This window comes from Nymphaea colorata, chromosome 6 (genome assembly GCF_008831285.2).
Source record: "Nymphaea colorata isolate Beijing-Zhang1983 chromosome 6, ASM883128v2, whole genome shotgun sequence".
Taxonomy (NCBI): domain Eukaryota; kingdom Viridiplantae; phylum Streptophyta; class Magnoliopsida; order Nymphaeales; family Nymphaeaceae; genus Nymphaea; species Nymphaea colorata.
In genome coordinates this window covers 465,016-484,183 of record NC_045143.1, presented here as the reverse complement: position 1 = coordinate 484,183, position 19,168 = coordinate 465,016, and the positions used below count along the sequence as shown (strand labels likewise).

Below are 19,168 nucleotides of genomic sequence, written 5' to 3'. Positions count from 1 at the left end.
TTATGTATTTGTGACATATCATCTTGATCGAGATCCCCATCGAATGCTTTCAAATGTTATGAACCAAGATGAGATGGAAAACCAATTTTTTGGAAAATGATCACGGCAAGAATATCATATTCAAACTTAGTACAACCTCATTAAAAACATGACGTGATATGGCCTAAAACTGACAAATTACTGCTTGTACCAAAAAGTAGCTAGGTTGGAGTACACAGAAGGTAAAAATTATGTGGTTGGAATCACCATAGACGAATGCACTTCAAACGACACTCTCGTCCCTACCTCCAGAAGCCTCAACAAGCGACACACGTATGCCTGGTATTATGCATAGGCCTATCATGTATCAAATGCAATAAAATAATTTTATGTCGACAAGCCTTAACAAGAGATACACTATACAACATGAATACAACCCAACCTTAACCCATTAAGGGTGTTTGGCATTAGGAAAAGATACAAGTGTTTCATGAATCCTTAAGGTTAGGGTAAATTCACGGAATGCTTATGCAAGTGTTACATGAATCTATCTCAATTTTAATGTAAATTCATGAAACACTCACATGTTATTCCTAATAATAAACAGCCTTTGAAGAACATTCAATGTCATGTTCTAGGAACAAGCTGAACAAGTATTCACTTGAGCCGAACCGACACTCCGTCACCATGTTGTCCCAAGGTTCAGCGTTCCGCTGGATGTCCCAGACATTTGTATGTCATTCTGCGGACTGCGTACCAACCAACCTCTGAGATCATGTATGCTTAATTGCAACCTTAATGGGAAAAAAATGCAGCCAAGAGTTGAAGCCTTTAAGCTGAATGAAGTCTAAGATAGTATTTATCTTCTGTCGTAAGGTGAGTGAAGCTGAAAGCGCAACAAGTAAACCAGAATATAGAAACCTGACAACTCGAGTCGGCAAGTCTTGTACTTCAAACTATCGTTGGGAAATTTGAACCTCAAATTCTGAAAATTGAAAAAGAGAACCGTGTTTCCAGACAAGTCCTGAGAATAGGGAAGACCCAATGACCTGTTGCTGAATCCATTAAAAACATTTTGTCGTCTCTTGGATTAATTACATATTCAATGTGTCACTGATAAATAAACCAGTGAAGTTGGACATTGAAAAAAACGGTAAGGAAGCTGCCCAAAGAAAGGCTGAAGTCTTCTCTTCCCTACCTCCGGGCTCAAGGCACTAGAGTGAACCCCGTCAATTATCAGCCATCATTTGCAGTCTACGAAGGAGCATTCCGGAGAATCCAACTGGTTCTCACTGGTCCGGCAGCACCCCCAGCTAATCCAAATAAAATTTAAAATGGTCGCCTAATCGTGCCCAAGGCACGCCTGGTTACACTTAAACGCTAGGCGCAGACTGTCGCCATGGCGCCTGGCAACTTTGACAACATAGATCACCAATAGTTGAGATTAAAACGTACAGAATGATAGGAGGATGGCAAGCAGAAGCGAGCTTCCTGTTGAATATGAAGTTGTTAATCACTCAGCATTTATGAAAAATGGAATAAATAAACGCTCAGCTAATTCCCCAACTTGGAAAAAAAAATACAAGGCAATTTCTTTATGAAATGAAATTGAAGAAATAAAAACAGCAGGATCCAAAGAAAATTCCCACTGAGACATCAATGGAACAAATGGAGAAAGAAGGAAAAGAATTCCAGGAAAGCAACCAACGCTGGGACGTGCACAAAGAGAAATCAAAAGAAGAGTTCCCTCAGCTTCACCCAACAAAGTGCTGATCCTCCGCCGCTGTCGTATGCGAACCCATTTAGGTCCCGGGCTCGGATTTATTTGAGGCAGGAGCACCCACTCCCCGATCAATCTCTTATGCTACAAATAAACAAACTAACAACTGTGCATTTTCATTGTGTATATACCATGTATACCTCCACAAAATCAGGATCCATAAACCAGACGCCTTCCGCCATCAATTTTAACCCTCCAATTACTTTCATTGATAATCGGCTTGAACAAACGTTCTACCTCGGTTTCAGATTGCAGGAAAGTTTTCATCCTCTTCAGATGTTCGACGCATTGGTTATGGTCAAAACACGAAGAGCAAACCTTCTGGTCATCAACATTTACTTTTCTCTCGTACGCAGACTGCCATTTTGACTGAAGATAAGCAAGCGATCTCCAAGGTGGAAAAGGCATGGAATTCTGCTTCAATGACGATTTTGCAGCTTCAACCATAACTTGGAGAAGCTGCTTCAACTTGGAGATACTACCAATATAAACCAGAGGGAGAGCATTCAACATTGCATCATATGATTCAACAGCTCTTGCTATCTCAAAATGGCTGCGGAAATCAATGTCTATGATTGTTCGCTCGCAGCTCCCAGCATTACCATAAGAAACAACATCGATGTATTCGTGAACACCTATCCAAGGGAAAAAAAGAGACAGGAATACACAATAAGCCCAAGCCAATAGAGGGCAACACATAACGAGATAATGGTCAATGAGAGGAAAAAATTTACCTCCAGGCACCTTCCCAGAAGCCTCCCACTTGGCAATACATATGCCCGCATCATAACCAGAAAGCCTCAAAAGCTTAACGAGCAACAAGCGAATGCAGCTGCAATTGCAGGCTCTGGCTTTGAGATACTGAAGATCTGTCTCACCAATGGACAGGACGAGTGAACCCAATGTTGCAAACAAGTCACTTTCAGACTGGTCGGTTGAATGCCTCAAGGACTGCAGTCATGCACAACAACAAGACAGTGCCATCAGCATCTGATAGTCTTATATATAACAAGGTCAATTGTTGGGGTAACATCATCTTCATTCTTTATTCAAATCAACGACAAAAAGGAGAAATTTGTTCATTTACGGGCAAGAGAGATGGTCCTATATGTTCATATTCATTCTTGCCATGGGTCCTTCCCAAGAAGCCCCTCAAGCATTAGAAAGCAACAAGGTGCAAGCTCACACAGTTACAAGCCAATTCAGTAGTTCACGTGATTCCTTGTGTATGATATACTTCTCTCTTGACCTATTGGTTTAGTTACTGGCGACCAGTTTAGAGCAAATGCAGCATTTGAAACTTATCAGGCATGAAAGTACATAATCATTGAACAATAGTTGCACCATCTAATGTCCAAATGGAACAAGCCGGTGCCTAAAAGAGCATAACAGGTAAAATTTGTCTACTGTGTACCTGAAACACTTGGCACTACCCGTATTTACTGGCAAGACCAAATTTGGGTATAATGTGCAGCTGGTACGTTAAGTTGGCATTAAGCCGAAAAATTGCATAGCTTCTTGCCCTAAGAGATTTCAGCTCAACAGAGTGCATTCTGCAGTATCCTCATTTTTTTTTTTTTTTGGCTTATAGCCATCAGAATTCCTTGAAGAAATATATATAGGCTCCCAAAGAATTTTAATCAGTATTCTTGATTGGACTTTTTTTTTAAGCAAAGATAATACATTGGATCTTACCAGCCTTCAGTACCTGCACTAAATTTATTTGCTTGGCAATAAACTGAATACTTACCTGATAAGCTATGAAAGCTGAATACTTACATAATAACCCTTGGGGATTAAAGGGCCTATCCTAGCTTCAGTGGGTTTGTACCGGAGATATATATCCAAGCAATAATGCAATGGATAGGCTAATCCCTGTTTCTAGCGTCTTCACTTGAAAGCAGAAGTAGAAAAACTGTTCCATAAATATCAAAGAATTCACTGTTGGGCAAGAACTAAAGATGTTTGCTGCCTTAATGTAGGTCCTTTGTCTTCATTAGCTTCTATACACTATACAGGACAAGCTTGAACATTGTTTATCTAAAATCAATTTTGCCCATTAGGTGGACCAGTTTAATATCAGTTCTATCAAGCAAGATTGAGACATAGCAAAATGGAAAAATCTGTTTTGATAAAAAAGAACAATCTCAAAAGCTAGTTCAACCATGCATCTGGCAACATATCAGTAGTTACTCACACAACACAGACATAAAAAAATGTGGGCATTTCTCTGGCTAAAAGATGAAGAAAGCGTATGGTGGTCCCTAAAATTTATTTTCTCAATGTTGTTTTAGACTATTTAAGTGAACAATAGCTCTGGCTTTGACTTTAAAATATCCTCCCAGCTTATTTCATTAGATTTGATTGTTAGATGATATAAAGAAGTTCTAGTCCTTCTTCTCGAGAATTCTGTTAGTGATTTGTAGAACTAGCATTATGCATTGCAAGCATAACACACCAGATTTCCTTCTCTCTGGAAGCATCTTGTGCAATTTGATGGCACCAATCAGTAGAGGAGGGTCGGTATCCCTAGCGTTTCTCTTAAAAGGCAAAAAGGAAAAACGACACCAATTACGATAACATACCACAAAAATAACAGCATTAATAAGGTAACGAAGATACCAACCCTGACTCCGTGGTTATCCAAAAGGAAAAGCACCCGTTGGAATTCTTGATAGACTGACTGTTATCACAACGGAGAGAAAAAAAAAAATACATTTCAAAGTACCAATAAAAGATCGAGAAGAAATAATCAACGGTCGACATCCACGGTCAAGAGAATAAATCTTACCAAATTTATGAAAATCATGCATACTCCAATTTTGACGGCAAAAACTTTTAACATGAATCAAACTTCAACTCTATAATTACTAAAATAGAAAAAGAAATCTTGTAAATATACGCAAGTATTTTAAGATTTCAAAGAAATCCAAACTTCAGATAAGGAATGCTGGAGGAAAGAGAGACGACACTCACGTGGATCTTCTTTGCACACTGAGCGAGATCAAGAAGCCCGGAGTCGCTGTCGCTGCTGCACCAAGACTCCGCGCCAATGCTCCCATTCTCCACGAAGTCCTTTACCATCAGAGCCAAGTCGTGCTCGCTTTCATGGCTGAAGCCGCCGTCTCCTCGACCGACTGCCGCAGCCCACACATCGTCCGCCTCGCCCCAAGCCAGAAGCCAGTCTCTGGCGCCCTCATTCCTGCCCTCTCCTCCTCCTGCGACGGAGGCAACACGCCTCCGGAGGTCCCAGGTTCCCAGTTTAGCCCAATCTAGAACCCCAATTCACCTCCTTCAAAGAATATTTCCAAACTGAAGCCTATTTCTCTTCCCTCCAAGAATCTGTTCTGCAATTCAAACGCCAACGACGAACCATAGGTCGCCCTCCGAGAAAATCAACAAACAAAAACCAGGAAATGGCAAGGTTGGGTGCACGGAAGCCCTACTCGGACCCTTTGATCTCGCCCTGTCCCCCTTCTCCTCCTCCTAGAGAATCGAATTCAGAAACAAATAGCCCTTTGATCTCGCCTGTCCCCCTTCTCCTCCTCCTAGAGAATCGAATTCAGAAACAAATAGCAGAATTCGTAAGAGAAACTATTCCTTTATCTTTTCCTTTCAGTATCGTTCTTTTTCCCGGGAGGAGAAGGAAAATGGCGGATGGCGATGACCCAGAGGGCCGAGGGAAGTCCTGCAACCCAACGGATGAGGGACGAAGACAAACGGACGGTGCTTATATGGCCAATTTCAAAACCAATATTACCCTACGCAGATGGCGAATTTACAACGACATCCTTTTAGCTGCCGTCCATCACTAATCTCCCCCTTCTTTCGCATCGATGAACAAATAAATGACCCATTAACGATTTTTTCATTGAAATATATCAATCACTAATTTCCGTGTTTGAATTATTATAATATTTTTTAATTCACAGTGGTTTGATTCTAATGAAGCAAGGAATAAGTAGGTACCAAACTTTAAAAATGTGAATCTGTGCACATGAGGAAGCCTCTTCCTCCCTTCCTCTTCCGTAGCTTTTAATTTTTTTAATGCCAAAACTACTCGAGGGAGAAAAACTTTACAACTAAGGATGATTTGACAGCTTACCTTTTCTCAATCATCGAGTACATTGTTCTTCTTCTTCTATGCATTGCATTTGTACCATTTATGAAAAAATATTTTCGAGATCACAACGCCTTATTATTAAAGATGCCTTTAAAATTAAACCCATGCAACTGTTATTCTAATGAACTTGAATAGGTCTAATTTATTTTTAAGGGTTTTGTTTAAAGAATATTCTTTAATACTTCAACCAATTTGTATGTTTTAAATCATGTTTGTTGCCGAAGTAGGATTGATCTGTAATTCGCCGTCCAGCTTGAGGGTATTATGGGAACCGAAAATTTCTCTCCGTTTTCTTGGGCGGTAATGGGCACACGGCACCGGCATTCCCGCAATGCAACAGCTAGTAAGGATAAGTTGGTAATTTTGTCCTTTTCTTGGGCAGCAAGTTTTGGTTTGGAAGGCTCGTGCTTGCCGCACCCATAATTAGCTGACTCGTTGCGTTGGCTCGAGAAGAGTCCGACTCGTTGCGTTGGCTTGAAAAGCAAGCAAATCAATTCAGATTGATTGATTGCTAGAAAACCCGATCACAAGCGAGCTCCAACTCACTCGATTCAAGTTATTTTAAAATTTGACTGAGTTGACTCATCAACTCATTGACCACCTGATCACTCGATCATCTGAGTTTGAGTCACAGATTTGCCAACTACTCGCTTGCTTACAGAGTTCTTGAAAATGAAGATAATGGAGAACCTAGATCCGGATCTTATGATATTCGGACGCAGAAGTTATTATTTGATATAATCAGAACAATGGAAGCGTTTTGCCATTTGTGTGTGAAGAATGATATTTTTATAATCAAATAATATTTTTATGATCTACAGTCGGCCCATCTTAGGATCTGAAATCCGTGCTTTGAGGAACGCATTTTTTGAAACAAACAATACATCATCTCTTGTATAAAGTCATGGATCTGAGGTCCGCGTTTTCATGCGGAAAGAAAACGCAGATACTAGGGACTGCTTTATATGATGAGATTAGATGCTTTGGCGTGTTTATAGGAACTCAATTTCATACTCTTGTTTCTAATTTAATTTTCCGTGAGCAGCCAAAGAAGCTCTACCCAATCTTTTATCCCCTAGAAATATAGGATCTGCTTTCAATGTCTCTGGATGCTACGTTCGTGGTGCTTCAACTCAAAAAAACAATTTCACCAAAAATAATTATTTAAAGTGTTTTTTTTTTTTTTGCAATGTAACCTTATAGACATGAATTTAAGAGTGAACTTAACCTGTATTAAGTTAGTCATTTTTTACTTTAAGAATACTTTATTTAGAATACTTTTTAACACATATTCAAGAAAGGGGAATGGGCTGGGCTTTTACATCTCTTTTTAGTGTGGTGGGTTGGTAATTTCTCGCTCACTCACCTGAAAAAATATAATTTCTCATTTTAAGAATAAAAAAAAAGCAGAAGTTAATTGGAGATCCTTGATTTAATCTCTCCAACCACTAAAAAAGAAAAGGTTATGTAATTGACAATACTTATATATATATATATATATATATATATATATATATATATATATATATATCTCTGACATGATTTGCATGTTGTTTTTAGCTTTTAGTGTGAAATGTAGGTAAAAAAAAATGGGCCATTAGGACATCAATTAGTTAGAAAATTATTTTTTCATAAGAACGTTAACACCATTCAAACATATGTTTTGCACTGGTGGAGAGAGAGATATCTAAACGTATGTCGCTCATAAATTAGAGCAAAAGACTTTAGGATTCTAATGATAGTTTCATGAATTTTTAATTATCAAGCGTCTCATAGTAAGTTAGTAACTGCCTTAATATTAGTTTTTTTGTTTGAAATTGATTAGAACTCGTTTTGCACGTTTTTAATCTCTTGGTATGACTACAGTTGACGTTACATCAAATTGTTTACACAAGTTGAGTAAAAGCCGGTTTTTAAAGTAAAACAGTAATTTAATTTCCTACCTTCATTAGAGTTTACGTGTGCTATATATATCATTTTTATCAGTTAATCAAGTGTTTTACCGAAACTTTATCTTCAGTTATGATTTGTAGAACTTATGATAATCTAGTGGTTAATAAACTTAAAATCAGACCATTCTAGCAGTTAACCTATGTTGGAAGCCAAGCCATTTTAATCGCTGGGGCAGTCCATGCCCTCCGTTTCCGTAGAACACTTTGAATAAACTAATTATCATACTTTGGTTCTTACTCGACACAGCCTAGATACTCAACTAGCTAGCTGTAGTCCTAACTATCTTGGCGTTGCAAGATCCGCGGATTTAAATGGAAAAAGGAGATCAAGATGCTCACAAAAAAATTTAATAGCAAAAGGAGTCTCATGTGGAAGTATTTAAAATTTCAAAGAATCCGCGTTGTCCAAAATTCAGACAAGACAAAGAATGCTGGAGGAAAGAGAGACGACAGTCACATTTATCTTCTTTGCACAGTGGGCGAGATCAAGATGCCCATCAAGATCAGAATCGAATAGTTTTTACAAGCAATAAATATTTCTGTTCTCTCTCTTCCTATTCCAATTTAACAATGAAGAACAAATTGCGCCGGAACGAAAGTGAAGTGTCCATTTGGAAAAGAATGGATGAAAAGTGACGTTCAGAGAAAAATGTCACAAAAGACAAATGCCAACTAGAACTTTTATGTCTTTACTGACGTTTCAAAGGTAATGTCATTACATTTGCCTAAGCCTAACCTTGTGGCTGGTTTTTACTTTGTAAGCCTATACCGGTGAATACTATCACCGCGGTAACACGATTAAACTGAATGTCAGCTTCACTGACGAAGAAAATAGTCAGTAATTATGACAGTAAGTAAGTTTATGTCTTTAATGACGTTTCAAAGGTAATGTCATTACATTTGCCTAACCTTGTGGCTGGTTTTACCTTGTAAACCTATACCGGTGAACATCATCACCGCCTATAACTCGATTAAACTGAATATCACCTTCATTGACGAAGAAAATAGTCAGTAATTATGACAATAAGTGACGTCGCAAGTGCATTACTGAAGTGTTCACCGCAATAGGCTAACAGCGGTAAACAAATTTCACCGCTATAGGTCTCCTCATTTTCCCCACCCAACTGTCAGTTTAGTTTGGCCATTTCTTGGAACAGTCAACCAACTATTTTCAGTTTACAAGACAAGCACGTCAAAATTTAGGCAATTTTGGAAAAAAAATGTCAACCGTACATTATAAAACAGAGAGGTAATGTCTTCAATTTTGAAGGGATTATATCATTATAACAAGCGATGAGTAGCTATAGTTCTACATCCATGTTTTCGGATGGACTTAAAAGAGACCTATTATCAGTCATTGCAATGCCCGGATTAGTGCAAACAATTTTTGGAAAAAATCAACACAAACAGCACTCAAGTTCCTAGAGCCTAAGGAAATTGTAAGATCAAATTATATTGTGCCCCAACTGCATCAAGTAGGAATTTTTTATGCTAGTAAAGGTGCCTATTCCCTGACACCTGCACATTTTTTCTATGCTAGCACTCAACTCATCTTCTTCTTGCAGCAAGCCTTGTTAGTAAAACTTTTAATGACATCTTTTTCATTGACTTTTTCCTTGTCAGTGAATAGAGCAGTTCTTGTAGCGAGGACAAGAAGCAGATGGATCAATTTGTTCACATTAATCTCAACGTGAAACGCGAGGTTCGTAAATATGTGGTGACAAAAGGAATATTTATTATTCTCCTTTGTAATTCATAAAAAAAAAAACAACAACACAATAATTGTGAGTTTTTCACCTCAGCTTTTGACGGTCTACTCAGTTTTTTTTCTCTTTCCCATAATAGGAGTCCCATGAAATGAGGGAGAGAGGGCGATGTGTTTAGCATAAGGATTAGCTAAATTATATTCTTATGCTGCCCCCATAAATTATAGATTGCAGTGACTAGCATGCTTTGACAATTCATTATTGGTATTAGTGCAAGTATGAAGTACCAATGGTCAACAAACCTTTTATGCTTATAAGATTCAACATTCAATAAAAAACTTTTTGATGGTTGGAAGTGGGAACAAATTAGTTGGGAGTCACCAAAAATTTAATATAAAACCATATGAATAAATATGAACAAGGTAGGAGACCCAATGGGCAGACCCCCCAAGAAGCTCAATCTTTTCAAAGTCCATGTGCCAATTACTAAAAACTCGTAAAAGCAAAAACATTATGAGCTGAATATCAGAAAGAATGCCAGTCACAGTCATACGGGCTAGTTGAGAGATAAGGGGACGGTACCTTTAGAATAAGACAGTTGTTGCCTAGTGTAGGGGCTTATTCAACGAGTGACTCAAGTCAAGCCACATATTACAAAAATCCACATGGAGCCAAGGCAGACTCACCTTTACATTGCTTGGCGTGTGCCCTTATCAAGACATTGCTAGGTCCACAAGAGTCTGTCTTTCTCTGCCCCACACGTACCTCAATCCATTAATTATTCCCAGTACAGCCATACCCCTACACCCAAGTTTTTGGAAAATGATTCGTATCCATACTTGCACTAGTATCCATACTTGCACTGGTACCCGTACCCACACTGGTACCCGTACCGACACCCATACCCATACCCATGTCACATAGATTAATTAAATGGAATGAACACTCAGACCTATTCCTGATTGTTTCTAGAAAAGGGGGTCATCATGTTATAAGTTCAACAGATTAGCACCGACACTCCAAAAGGTCGGGCTGCAAGGTACAAGAGAGGAGATCCAGTCGAGAGTATCTAAAAAGCAATTTAGGTACACAAGAACAGACTCTAGAAGACAGCAGGCCTGTGGTCATTGGCGAGAGGCAAGCAGTAGCTATATACATATATGTTGAAGATACTGGAACTGACATCCATACTTGCACTTTTTGACTGAAGTTGACTTATCAATTTCTTATAAGAGCTAATGTGGTTGCTAATGTAACCATGCAGTATCTACTCTCATGTCACTATTTGCCAACCTTTTCTGTCATTCTCTCATATTTCCGAATTCATATCTTACGCGTTGGAAGGAAGAGTAGACTAGCCAAACAAATTTACGAATCCAATACATCAAGCAGTCATACTCATGTTGGGTCAGACAAAAGAAATAGATGATGGTACAGCTTAGACCATGTATGTACAGTTACAGGCTGTATGACATGAAGTCCATAGTCACAAAAACTTTCGCGTGTTTTAAAGGGCGAGGATTTTCTCGGTTATGAAGAGGCGACCTTGAAAAAAGGGAAAAAATACATTCAATTTTTAAAAATTCAAAAAGCTAAAAATGGGAGAAAAATAAAATAGGTGAGAAACTAATAATACAAGCATAAAAAAATAAGTAGATTTGCATCAAATAAAAATTAGAAAATGAAAAAAAAAACAGTTTGTCATTAAGAAAAACGTGAAAAAATTAAAAAGAAAAGAAAAAACTCAAACAAATGCATTTTTCATGTTTTTCTCATGCAAACATTCAAAAAAAGGCGTTTTTTACAATTTCAACATGTTTTTGTGACTGACATGAATATATAATAGTCCATGTCCATCAACTTTCTTAGAAGATTTATTAGGTCAGATATATTAGTTCAGTCCTTGATTTCCAAAATCCCTAATCAGACAAAGGGTTAGGAAGCAGCATCAACCATAACACGAACTGAAGGCCACTGATCACTCAGGCCACTAATGACTAATCATTCGGTTGCAGCCTATCTCTATGAGGAGAAGCACGAACTACCTGAAAAATTTTTCATATTAATGAAATATTAGAAATATGACATTGAAAGAATAGTATACATTCAGTTAAATACATTTACAAACTACTGCATACCTGATCCCCTGTGCCAATTTCGTTTGGCCATTTCCATTGCATCTTGACTCCAGATGGAACAGTCAACCCACGATTTTCACAGTTTGCAAGCATGTCAAAATTAAGGCAATTTTGGAAAAAAAAAATGAACCGTACATTATAAAATAGAAAGGTGATATCTTTAATTTTGAAGGGATTATATTATAACAAGTGGTGAGCTACAAACAAAAATATGGCCTTTTAAGTTCAACTTGTCCTCTAAGAGAGTTTAACTTGTTTTCAGCGCACAAGAACCTAGCTCCAATCTGTTCCTTCTTAAGAAGCGAAGACATGTAGTTACAAATACTTCTAAATTTTAAACTTAACAGTACTTGAATCACATTGCCTCCATGATCCAAAACTTCTACCTCCCAACTCTCTCTTGTATGTGCTTCCTAGGTTGATCCTTGATAATAATAGAAAATAATGAGACAACCAACATTGAATAGCTTTAATTGCAATGCAATGCTAGCTTAGATTTCTTGCTCTTATTATTTTCTTTTTTCAAATTTATTTCTGCAAGAAATTAGCTTATGACTTCCATTAAATATGATAAAATCAAATTAGTTCTGTTTTTTCTTCTTTTCATTACTAATTCTTAAACATTAAACATCAGTAAACTGAAAGGTAATTTAAAAATCACAAAATATATTTTTTGATGGAGATGCCTCTTTTAGGGCTGCATTTGAATAGACCAAATTTAAATTTAAATCTTTCATATGCACTGGGGGAGCCACATGTGGGCATTTCTTCCCCATAACAGTCCACAAAATTCAAAATGTCAGTGCTAACAATAAAAAAAAATTATACATCAAAACATCTACATGTCACAACCTAGCAATCACCTCCTTAACTAGCAATGGAGCAAAAAAAGATAGTGTTCAATAAAAAATACATTCAATAAATTATTAATTACAAAAACAAAAAATTAGAACCACTAGTACAATGAACAACCATGCAATGAAAGTTTTGAGAATTTTCAAGTTGGAAAGAACAGAAAATTGTCACTGTAAGTTCCAATCTTTGCATCTAACAAAGTGCAGTAACCATTAACAAAGTTGAACTTTTGACTTGCATCCTACCACCTGCAATTGCTGCAGGCAAGTTTATTTAACTTCTGACCTACATCCTAGCAGCTGCAATGGCTGCAGAAGCTGACCAGAGGAACTAATGAGATGGTGAAATGAACTCCTGCAATATAATATAATACATAAACCACATGCATGTAGTACTAATACTAAAGTTGTACATATCTTACAATACATATTGTAACTATTGGAAAATCGATAAAATACACCCCTTTTTCCGATACGGGGTAATTGAAAGTTGAAACCCCCTTCTTATTTGGGTTCTAAAAAGCCCTCTCTCCTCACTTCTAAACACTCGTAGGAGTTGAGTTGAGTGGATCTCTTATCAATTTAAGAGAGGAAACATCAATTTGAAGAAAGATTTGCACATGAGACATCAAATTGTAATTGAAGAGGTTGCTGAATTCTTTCCTGAAATGTATAAAAATCTCTTACCATAGATTTCTATTGTTTTGTGAAGACGACTATAAATTTTTATTGTTTTGTGAAGATTGCCATAGATTTCCATTGTTTTGGGGATAGATGGCTTCAGACAATTCCACATGAAAATGGTGCTCTAGGATGAGGAAAATGATTGGTTGAAAATCATTCACAAGAATTATAATTAGATAATGAATTCTGAGCATATGATATTTGATCATTTTCATGAGTTGAACAATCTCATCTTGTAATTTCTAAGACTTTGAACTTATTTTTTAGTGTTTTATTTTGTGACATTATGATTGTGTTATGTTAAATCACTGAACGGTCATTCCTATAAAACTATATTTATGAGTGACATGTTCTTTATGGAGAACACAATTTTCTGGAATTTTTTCTAATTTTTCCTATTTGATATTATGTATTTTTAATTTTTAACTCAAAAAAATAACATTACAATACAACATACATACTGGCCCAACTGATACGGGTTATGTTATGCACTTTACATCATTCTAATACAACTCAATTTGTCTAAAGACATGCCCCAGGAAGCACACAAAGCTCACCTGGGAGCTTCAAATACAGCATGATGAACAAGACTAGGAGACCATATGGTAACAGTCTTCAATCAATCAGCAGCCCAACCTGCATTTTGTCATACAAAGGACAAGATAGTAGAATGTCATGTGAATGCTCTATTGTTATCAAAGGGTACCCTTCCCAAGTCTATCACATGAATATTCAAGATTCATTTTGCAATGGCACAAATATTATTTTATTAGAGTCGAAGGATTAGCATCTCTAAAACATCAAAAATTACAGAATTAAAGAACCAACATACAGCAAGGTAGTTATCCTTGTTGACAGCCAACCTAAATTTTTTGTGAGAACTCTATACATTACTACGTCTCCTGAAGAGTATCTACATGTGATCGAGCAGTCAACCAGAAGACCAGAAGAAACCACCATGGAAGTATTAAATGTCTCACATGTAGTTCAAAAGATTCAAGCAGGTTATGCCCCAGTGTCTCATATGTAGGTCATATGATTCAAGCAGGTTATGCCCCAGTGTCTCATATGTAGGTCATGATTCAAGCAGGTTATGCCCCAGTGTCTCATACGTAGTTCATAAGATTCAAGCAGGATAGGCCCCAAAAACTAAACATACCAATAGAGGAAAGCACAAGGAGAAAATAGTATGCAGACTCACACTTACATGTTTCGGATTTAGCACGTAGCATATAATATTATAATGTAGACTTCCCCTTGCAAATTGTTATTTCACCACAATCCCAGCAAACGAAGGAGGATGAGGCACAAGGCATACACAGTCCCAGATACTGCAACAAAAGAAACTCAATTGTGCTCCTACAACAAGAGAAAAAGGTGGCATTAAATGCTAAAACAAGAAATGTAGCACTATTTGCATGACAAGATACTTCAGAATTTTCATAACGTAGCAACAATCAAGGGCTGTAATGGGAGTCAACATCGATTGTGTAGGGATTTTTGGCTCCTGGCACATTTATTTTCAGGTACCCTATGACTAGATTGTAAGATGGCAGATACTGCTATTAATGCTGGATGAAATGCCAGAAGAGAAGTCATAAGGGAAGTAAAATTACCTCCACAAAGCATAAAATTAAATAGATTCTATGGAGCAGCCACTCAGGTCCACTTACTGGTAAGAGATAGTTGATAATGCTCATCGGATGGTTGAGAACCCTTTCGACAGACCAGGCAATTGTAAATCAATATCCTTTATGGTATCATGTCTTACTGTTTTTTTTTTGTCAAAAATATCTCCTTGATGTTTTCCTACTCTATAAAATGAAACCAGCATTGGTTCTTCACCAGCACACAAGGTAGCATTTCATATTTACAGTTTTGTGGTACAGGCACCTTGCTTCAGCATATTCAAATTAGTTAGGAACAAAAAACAAGCAGTAATACCCTTGTCATATGTTCTGAAACATGATTAGAGCTAGATCATGTCTCTTATTGGCTTCATTTTTGCACTTTCATCAAGAGCACACCCCATTCAAAACTTCCATTTAAGACTGAGTTGAACTAGAGGACTTCACATTCAGGCCAAATAAGTCTCTGCCACATTGTTGAATCAAGCAATACTGAGATAACTGTGCAATTTGAGAATGCCTGCGAATGGTACAGGATAGCCTTGAAAGGAATATCATTGATTTGACAGCACCCTACGCCCAAAAGGCATGCGATGATACAGCATCTGTATGCTTCCAGAAGGAAACAGATCTGATCTGCCAAAAAATGGAGAAAGAACTGAGCACCAGCTATGGGAAAGGTAGAAAAGGTGGTTATATATAGTCCAAACAACAATTTAAAACCATGAATTTGAATCTTTAAAGTCAGAATCCACTACATAATGGCAAGTTTTTCAATACTTCATAGCTAAGGAAAAACTCCAAACTAGTTAAACGCTTCCGCCTTCCCCAAGCACCATTCTCCTTTCTACTTCGACATTTTTCAGTTTAAACTGCAAAAAATTTTAAATAAGGATGAGAGGAGAATTGACCTCTAACAAATCGGCATCGAGCTCCTCCTTCATCTAAAACCAGTATAAAAACGGCTTGAACTTCATTTAAATGAAACTTGAAAGAACAGGAACAAAGCATCACATGGATACAATAAAACATGCAATAGAATAATTAATTAGACAAAATTGTAGTTGCATGATTAGTACCTTAAACCAAAGGTTATATGAAAGTGGTAAGTATGACAAGTAACATTTTTATTTAATACCACAAGAAACTCTAAACTAATTGGACCTGTTGCACGAACCTGTTACAAAAAGCAATAGTACAAAAGATGGACGAGTAATCAGATAAATGAAAAGTGCATTAATTTGCTTTTTTTTTTTTTTTTAAAGAAGTAAAACCATTATTAGATTTATGACTGGCAAAGTTCATGATGCTAATATTTGAACTCCTTAAACATCCGATGTTTAGGAATTTACACAAGGGATAGTGAAAGAGTTAATAATAAGTTCTCATTTTCCAAGGAAAGAGAAGCTCATACTTATACTCGGACTTTTGGGAAAGAAATATCCATCATAGATTCTTACAAATTTTCTGACGCCAATCTGTAGCCCATTTTCTTGGCAAAATTTTCTGCCAACAGCCAAACATTAATTTAAATTGAATACAAGACACAGCATAACAAGAAGAAGAGGAGGAGGAAGAGAAATCACCTATATCGGCGTCCTTGTAGCGGTGTGGTGCCTAAGGTTCTGCACCAAAGAAACCCAGAGACACGAACAGAAAGGGCAGGAATGAGTTTCGGCGGAGATGAAGCTTCCCCTTCTCCATTGGTGATTTGCAACTACATCTAATTGCAAATCCCCCATTGATTTCAACCAATTTTTTTAACTGCACCTAATTGACATTTTTAACTTGATGGTGAGGACGTTGCTTCATCAAAATCCTTGAACAGTTCTCAGGTCTCATAGGACTGCTTCCCTTCTTGTTGTACGAGACTCATGGTATCTTTTACGCTCATAATGAGACGATCACATAATATTTACATCTCAGCCCTTAAGCACTCCTTAAGTAATAAGTGTCGCTCTATCTCGCCAAGACAATGAGGCAAGATGCACAAGATTGTTAATTACAATCCCAAACGAAGTTTATGTTTATTCATCACTATTCGTCAAGAATGTGCTTCCACACATAGCATTTGCTGCTTTTCCACGACAACCAGCCAGCCATTTATTTTAATTGCAAGTAATTGACGTTTTGAGTTTGATGGTGAGGACGTTGTCTCATCAAGATCCTTGAGTAGTTCCTAGGTCTCATGGGACTGCTTCCTCCTCTTATTGTACAGGGTTCATTTTATCTTTTCTACCCTAGTTCGATTTAACTCTATGGAAGCATCTCCTCTCATTTAATAATTTGAACATCGCTCATTGATTTCAACCAATATTTTTAATTGCATCTAATTGACATTTTTAAATTGATGGTGAGGACATTGCTTCATCAAGATCCTTGATCAGTTCCCATGTCGCACAGGACTGCTACCCATGTTGTACGGGGTTCATAGTATATTTTGTGCTCGTAATGAGACGATCACATATCATTTACATCTCATCCCATGAGAGCTTCCTAAGTTACATGCATCTGCTACTTTCCCATGACAACTAGCCAGCCATTTATTTTAATTGCACCAAATTGACATTTTGAGCTAGATGGTGGGATGATACCTCCTCAAGATCCTTGAGCAGTCCCCAGGTCTCTCGGGACTACTTCCCCTTCCTATTGTATGGGGTTCATCAAATCTTTCTACCCTTGTTTGATTTAACTATATGGAAATAACTTTTTTTTTTCAATTTCATCTCCTCTCATTTACTAAATTGAACCTCGCCCATGATTTCAACAAATTATTTTAAGTTCATCAAATCGACATTTTTAACTTGATGATAAGGGCATTGCTTCATTAAGATCCATGAGCAGTTCCCAGGTCTCACAACACTACTTTCCCTCTTAGGGGTCCTTCATATCTTTTTGAGCAGTCCCGAGGTCACATGAGAATACTTCCCCCAATTGTTGTATGGGGTTCATCATATCTTTCTACCCTTGTTTGATTTGACTATATGGAAATTTTTTTTTTTTCAATTGCATCGACTCTCATTTATTAATTTGAACATTGCCCATTGATTTCATCTAATAATTGTAATTTCAATTAATTGACATTTTCAACTTGATGGTGAGGACGTTGCCTCATCAAGATTCTTGAGCAATTCTCAGGTCTCACTCACAGGACTGCTTCCACTCTTGTTGTACGGATCTCATAGTATCCTTCGCGCTCATAATGAGAAGATCACACAATTCGCTGTCTCTTGCCAAGACAAAGGGGTAAGATACACAAGATTGTCAAATAATCTCAAACAAAGCTCATGTTTGTTCATCGCAATTCGTCAAGAATGTGCTCCCATATGAAGCATCTGTTACTATCCCATGACAACCAGCCAGCCGTTTAATTAAAATGTGCACCTAAATGGTGGGGAAGATGCCCCATCAAGATCCTTAAGGAGTCCCTAGGTCTCATGGGACTACTTCCCCCTCTTATTGTATGGAGTTCAGTTGTATCTTTCTTCCCATGTTCGATTTAACTGTATGAAGATATTTTTTTTTTCAATTGCATCTCCTCTCATTTACTAATTTGAACATCGCCCTTTGATTCCAACCAATATTTTTTATTTCATCTAATTGACATTTTTAACTTGATGGTGAGAACGTTGTTTTATCAAGATCCTTTAGTAGTTCCTAAGTCTCACAGGACTATTTTCCCCCTTGTTGTATGGGGTTCATTGAATCTTTTGCACACATAATGAAACAATCACACAATATTTACATTTGATCTCTTGAGCACTCCTTAAGTCATAAGTGTTGCTCTCTCTTGCCAAGATGATGAAGCGAGACACATAAGATTTTCAATAATAATACCAAACAAACTCCATGTCTGTTCATCGCTATTCGACAAGAATGTGCTCCCACATAAATCATCCACTATTTTCCCATGGCAACAGGCCAGCCATTTATTTTAGCTACACCTAATTGACATTTTGAGCTAGATGGTGGGGACGATGCCTCATCAAGATCCTTGAGCAGTCCCCAGGTCTTATGGGACTACTCTCATTTTTGTTGTATAGGTTCATAGTATCTTTCTTTTGTAGTTCGATTTAACTATATGGACATGTTTTTCTTTTCAATTTCATCTCCTCTCATTTACTAATTTGAACATCGCCCATTGATTTCAACCAATATTCTTAATTTCATCAACATCCTTGAGCAGTACCCAGATCTCACAGGATTGCCTCTTCTCTTGTCGTACGCGGTTCATCACATCTTTCGCGCACGAGACTATCACACAATATTTACATCTCATCCCTTGAGCACTCCTTAAGTTATACGTGACGCTCTTTCTTGCCAA

The 19,168-nt window shown here is 37.4% G+C and overlaps 1 protein-coding gene and 1 long non-coding RNA gene across 12 annotated transcripts in view; both read right to left on the bottom strand.

The window, feature by feature from the left end:
• Window positions 1-989: 989 nt before the first annotated feature.
• Window positions 990-5,482, bottom strand: LOC116256849 (uncharacterized). Of its 2 annotated transcripts, XM_031633363.2 has the most exons (4): window positions 4,736-5,482; window positions 2,494-2,710; window positions 1,900-2,394; window positions 990-1,470 (listed from the first exon to the last, which is right to left on the bottom strand). In XM_031633363.2, the coding sequence occupies exons 1-3, from the start codon at window positions 4,841-4,843 to the stop codon at window positions 1,910-1,912; spliced, it is 810 nt and encodes a 269-aa protein (XP_031489223.1). In that variant the 5' UTR covers window positions 4,844-5,482; the 3' UTR covers window positions 990-1,470; window positions 1,900-1,909. The 2 variants fall into 2 exon arrangements, with proteins under 2 accessions (XP_031489223.1, XP_031489222.1); XM_031633362.2 differs by lacking the exon at window positions 990-1,470 and having other exon boundaries at window positions 1,519-2,394; window positions 4,736-5,481.
• A 4,963-nt stretch (window positions 5,483-10,445) lies between these two features.
• The window catches only part of LOC116256428 (uncharacterized), a 46,903-nt gene continuing 38,180 nt past the window's right edge, over window positions 10,446-19,168 (bottom strand). Inside the window, exons 5-9 of one of the 10 annotated variants that reach the window (XR_007573653.1) lie at window positions 15,161-15,480; window positions 14,424-14,575; window positions 13,774-13,852; window positions 11,679-11,725; window positions 11,131-11,585 (exon numbers count right to left, since the gene is read on the bottom strand). This is a non-coding gene — a long non-coding RNA (uncharacterized LOC116256428). Of the gene's footprint in view, window positions 13,853-14,417; window positions 14,576-14,832; window positions 15,481-15,624; window positions 15,717-19,168 lie in introns of all 10 variants that reach the window. The other 9 variants (XR_007573652.1, XR_004173124.2, XR_007573651.1 and 6 more) reach the window with 9 other exon arrangements.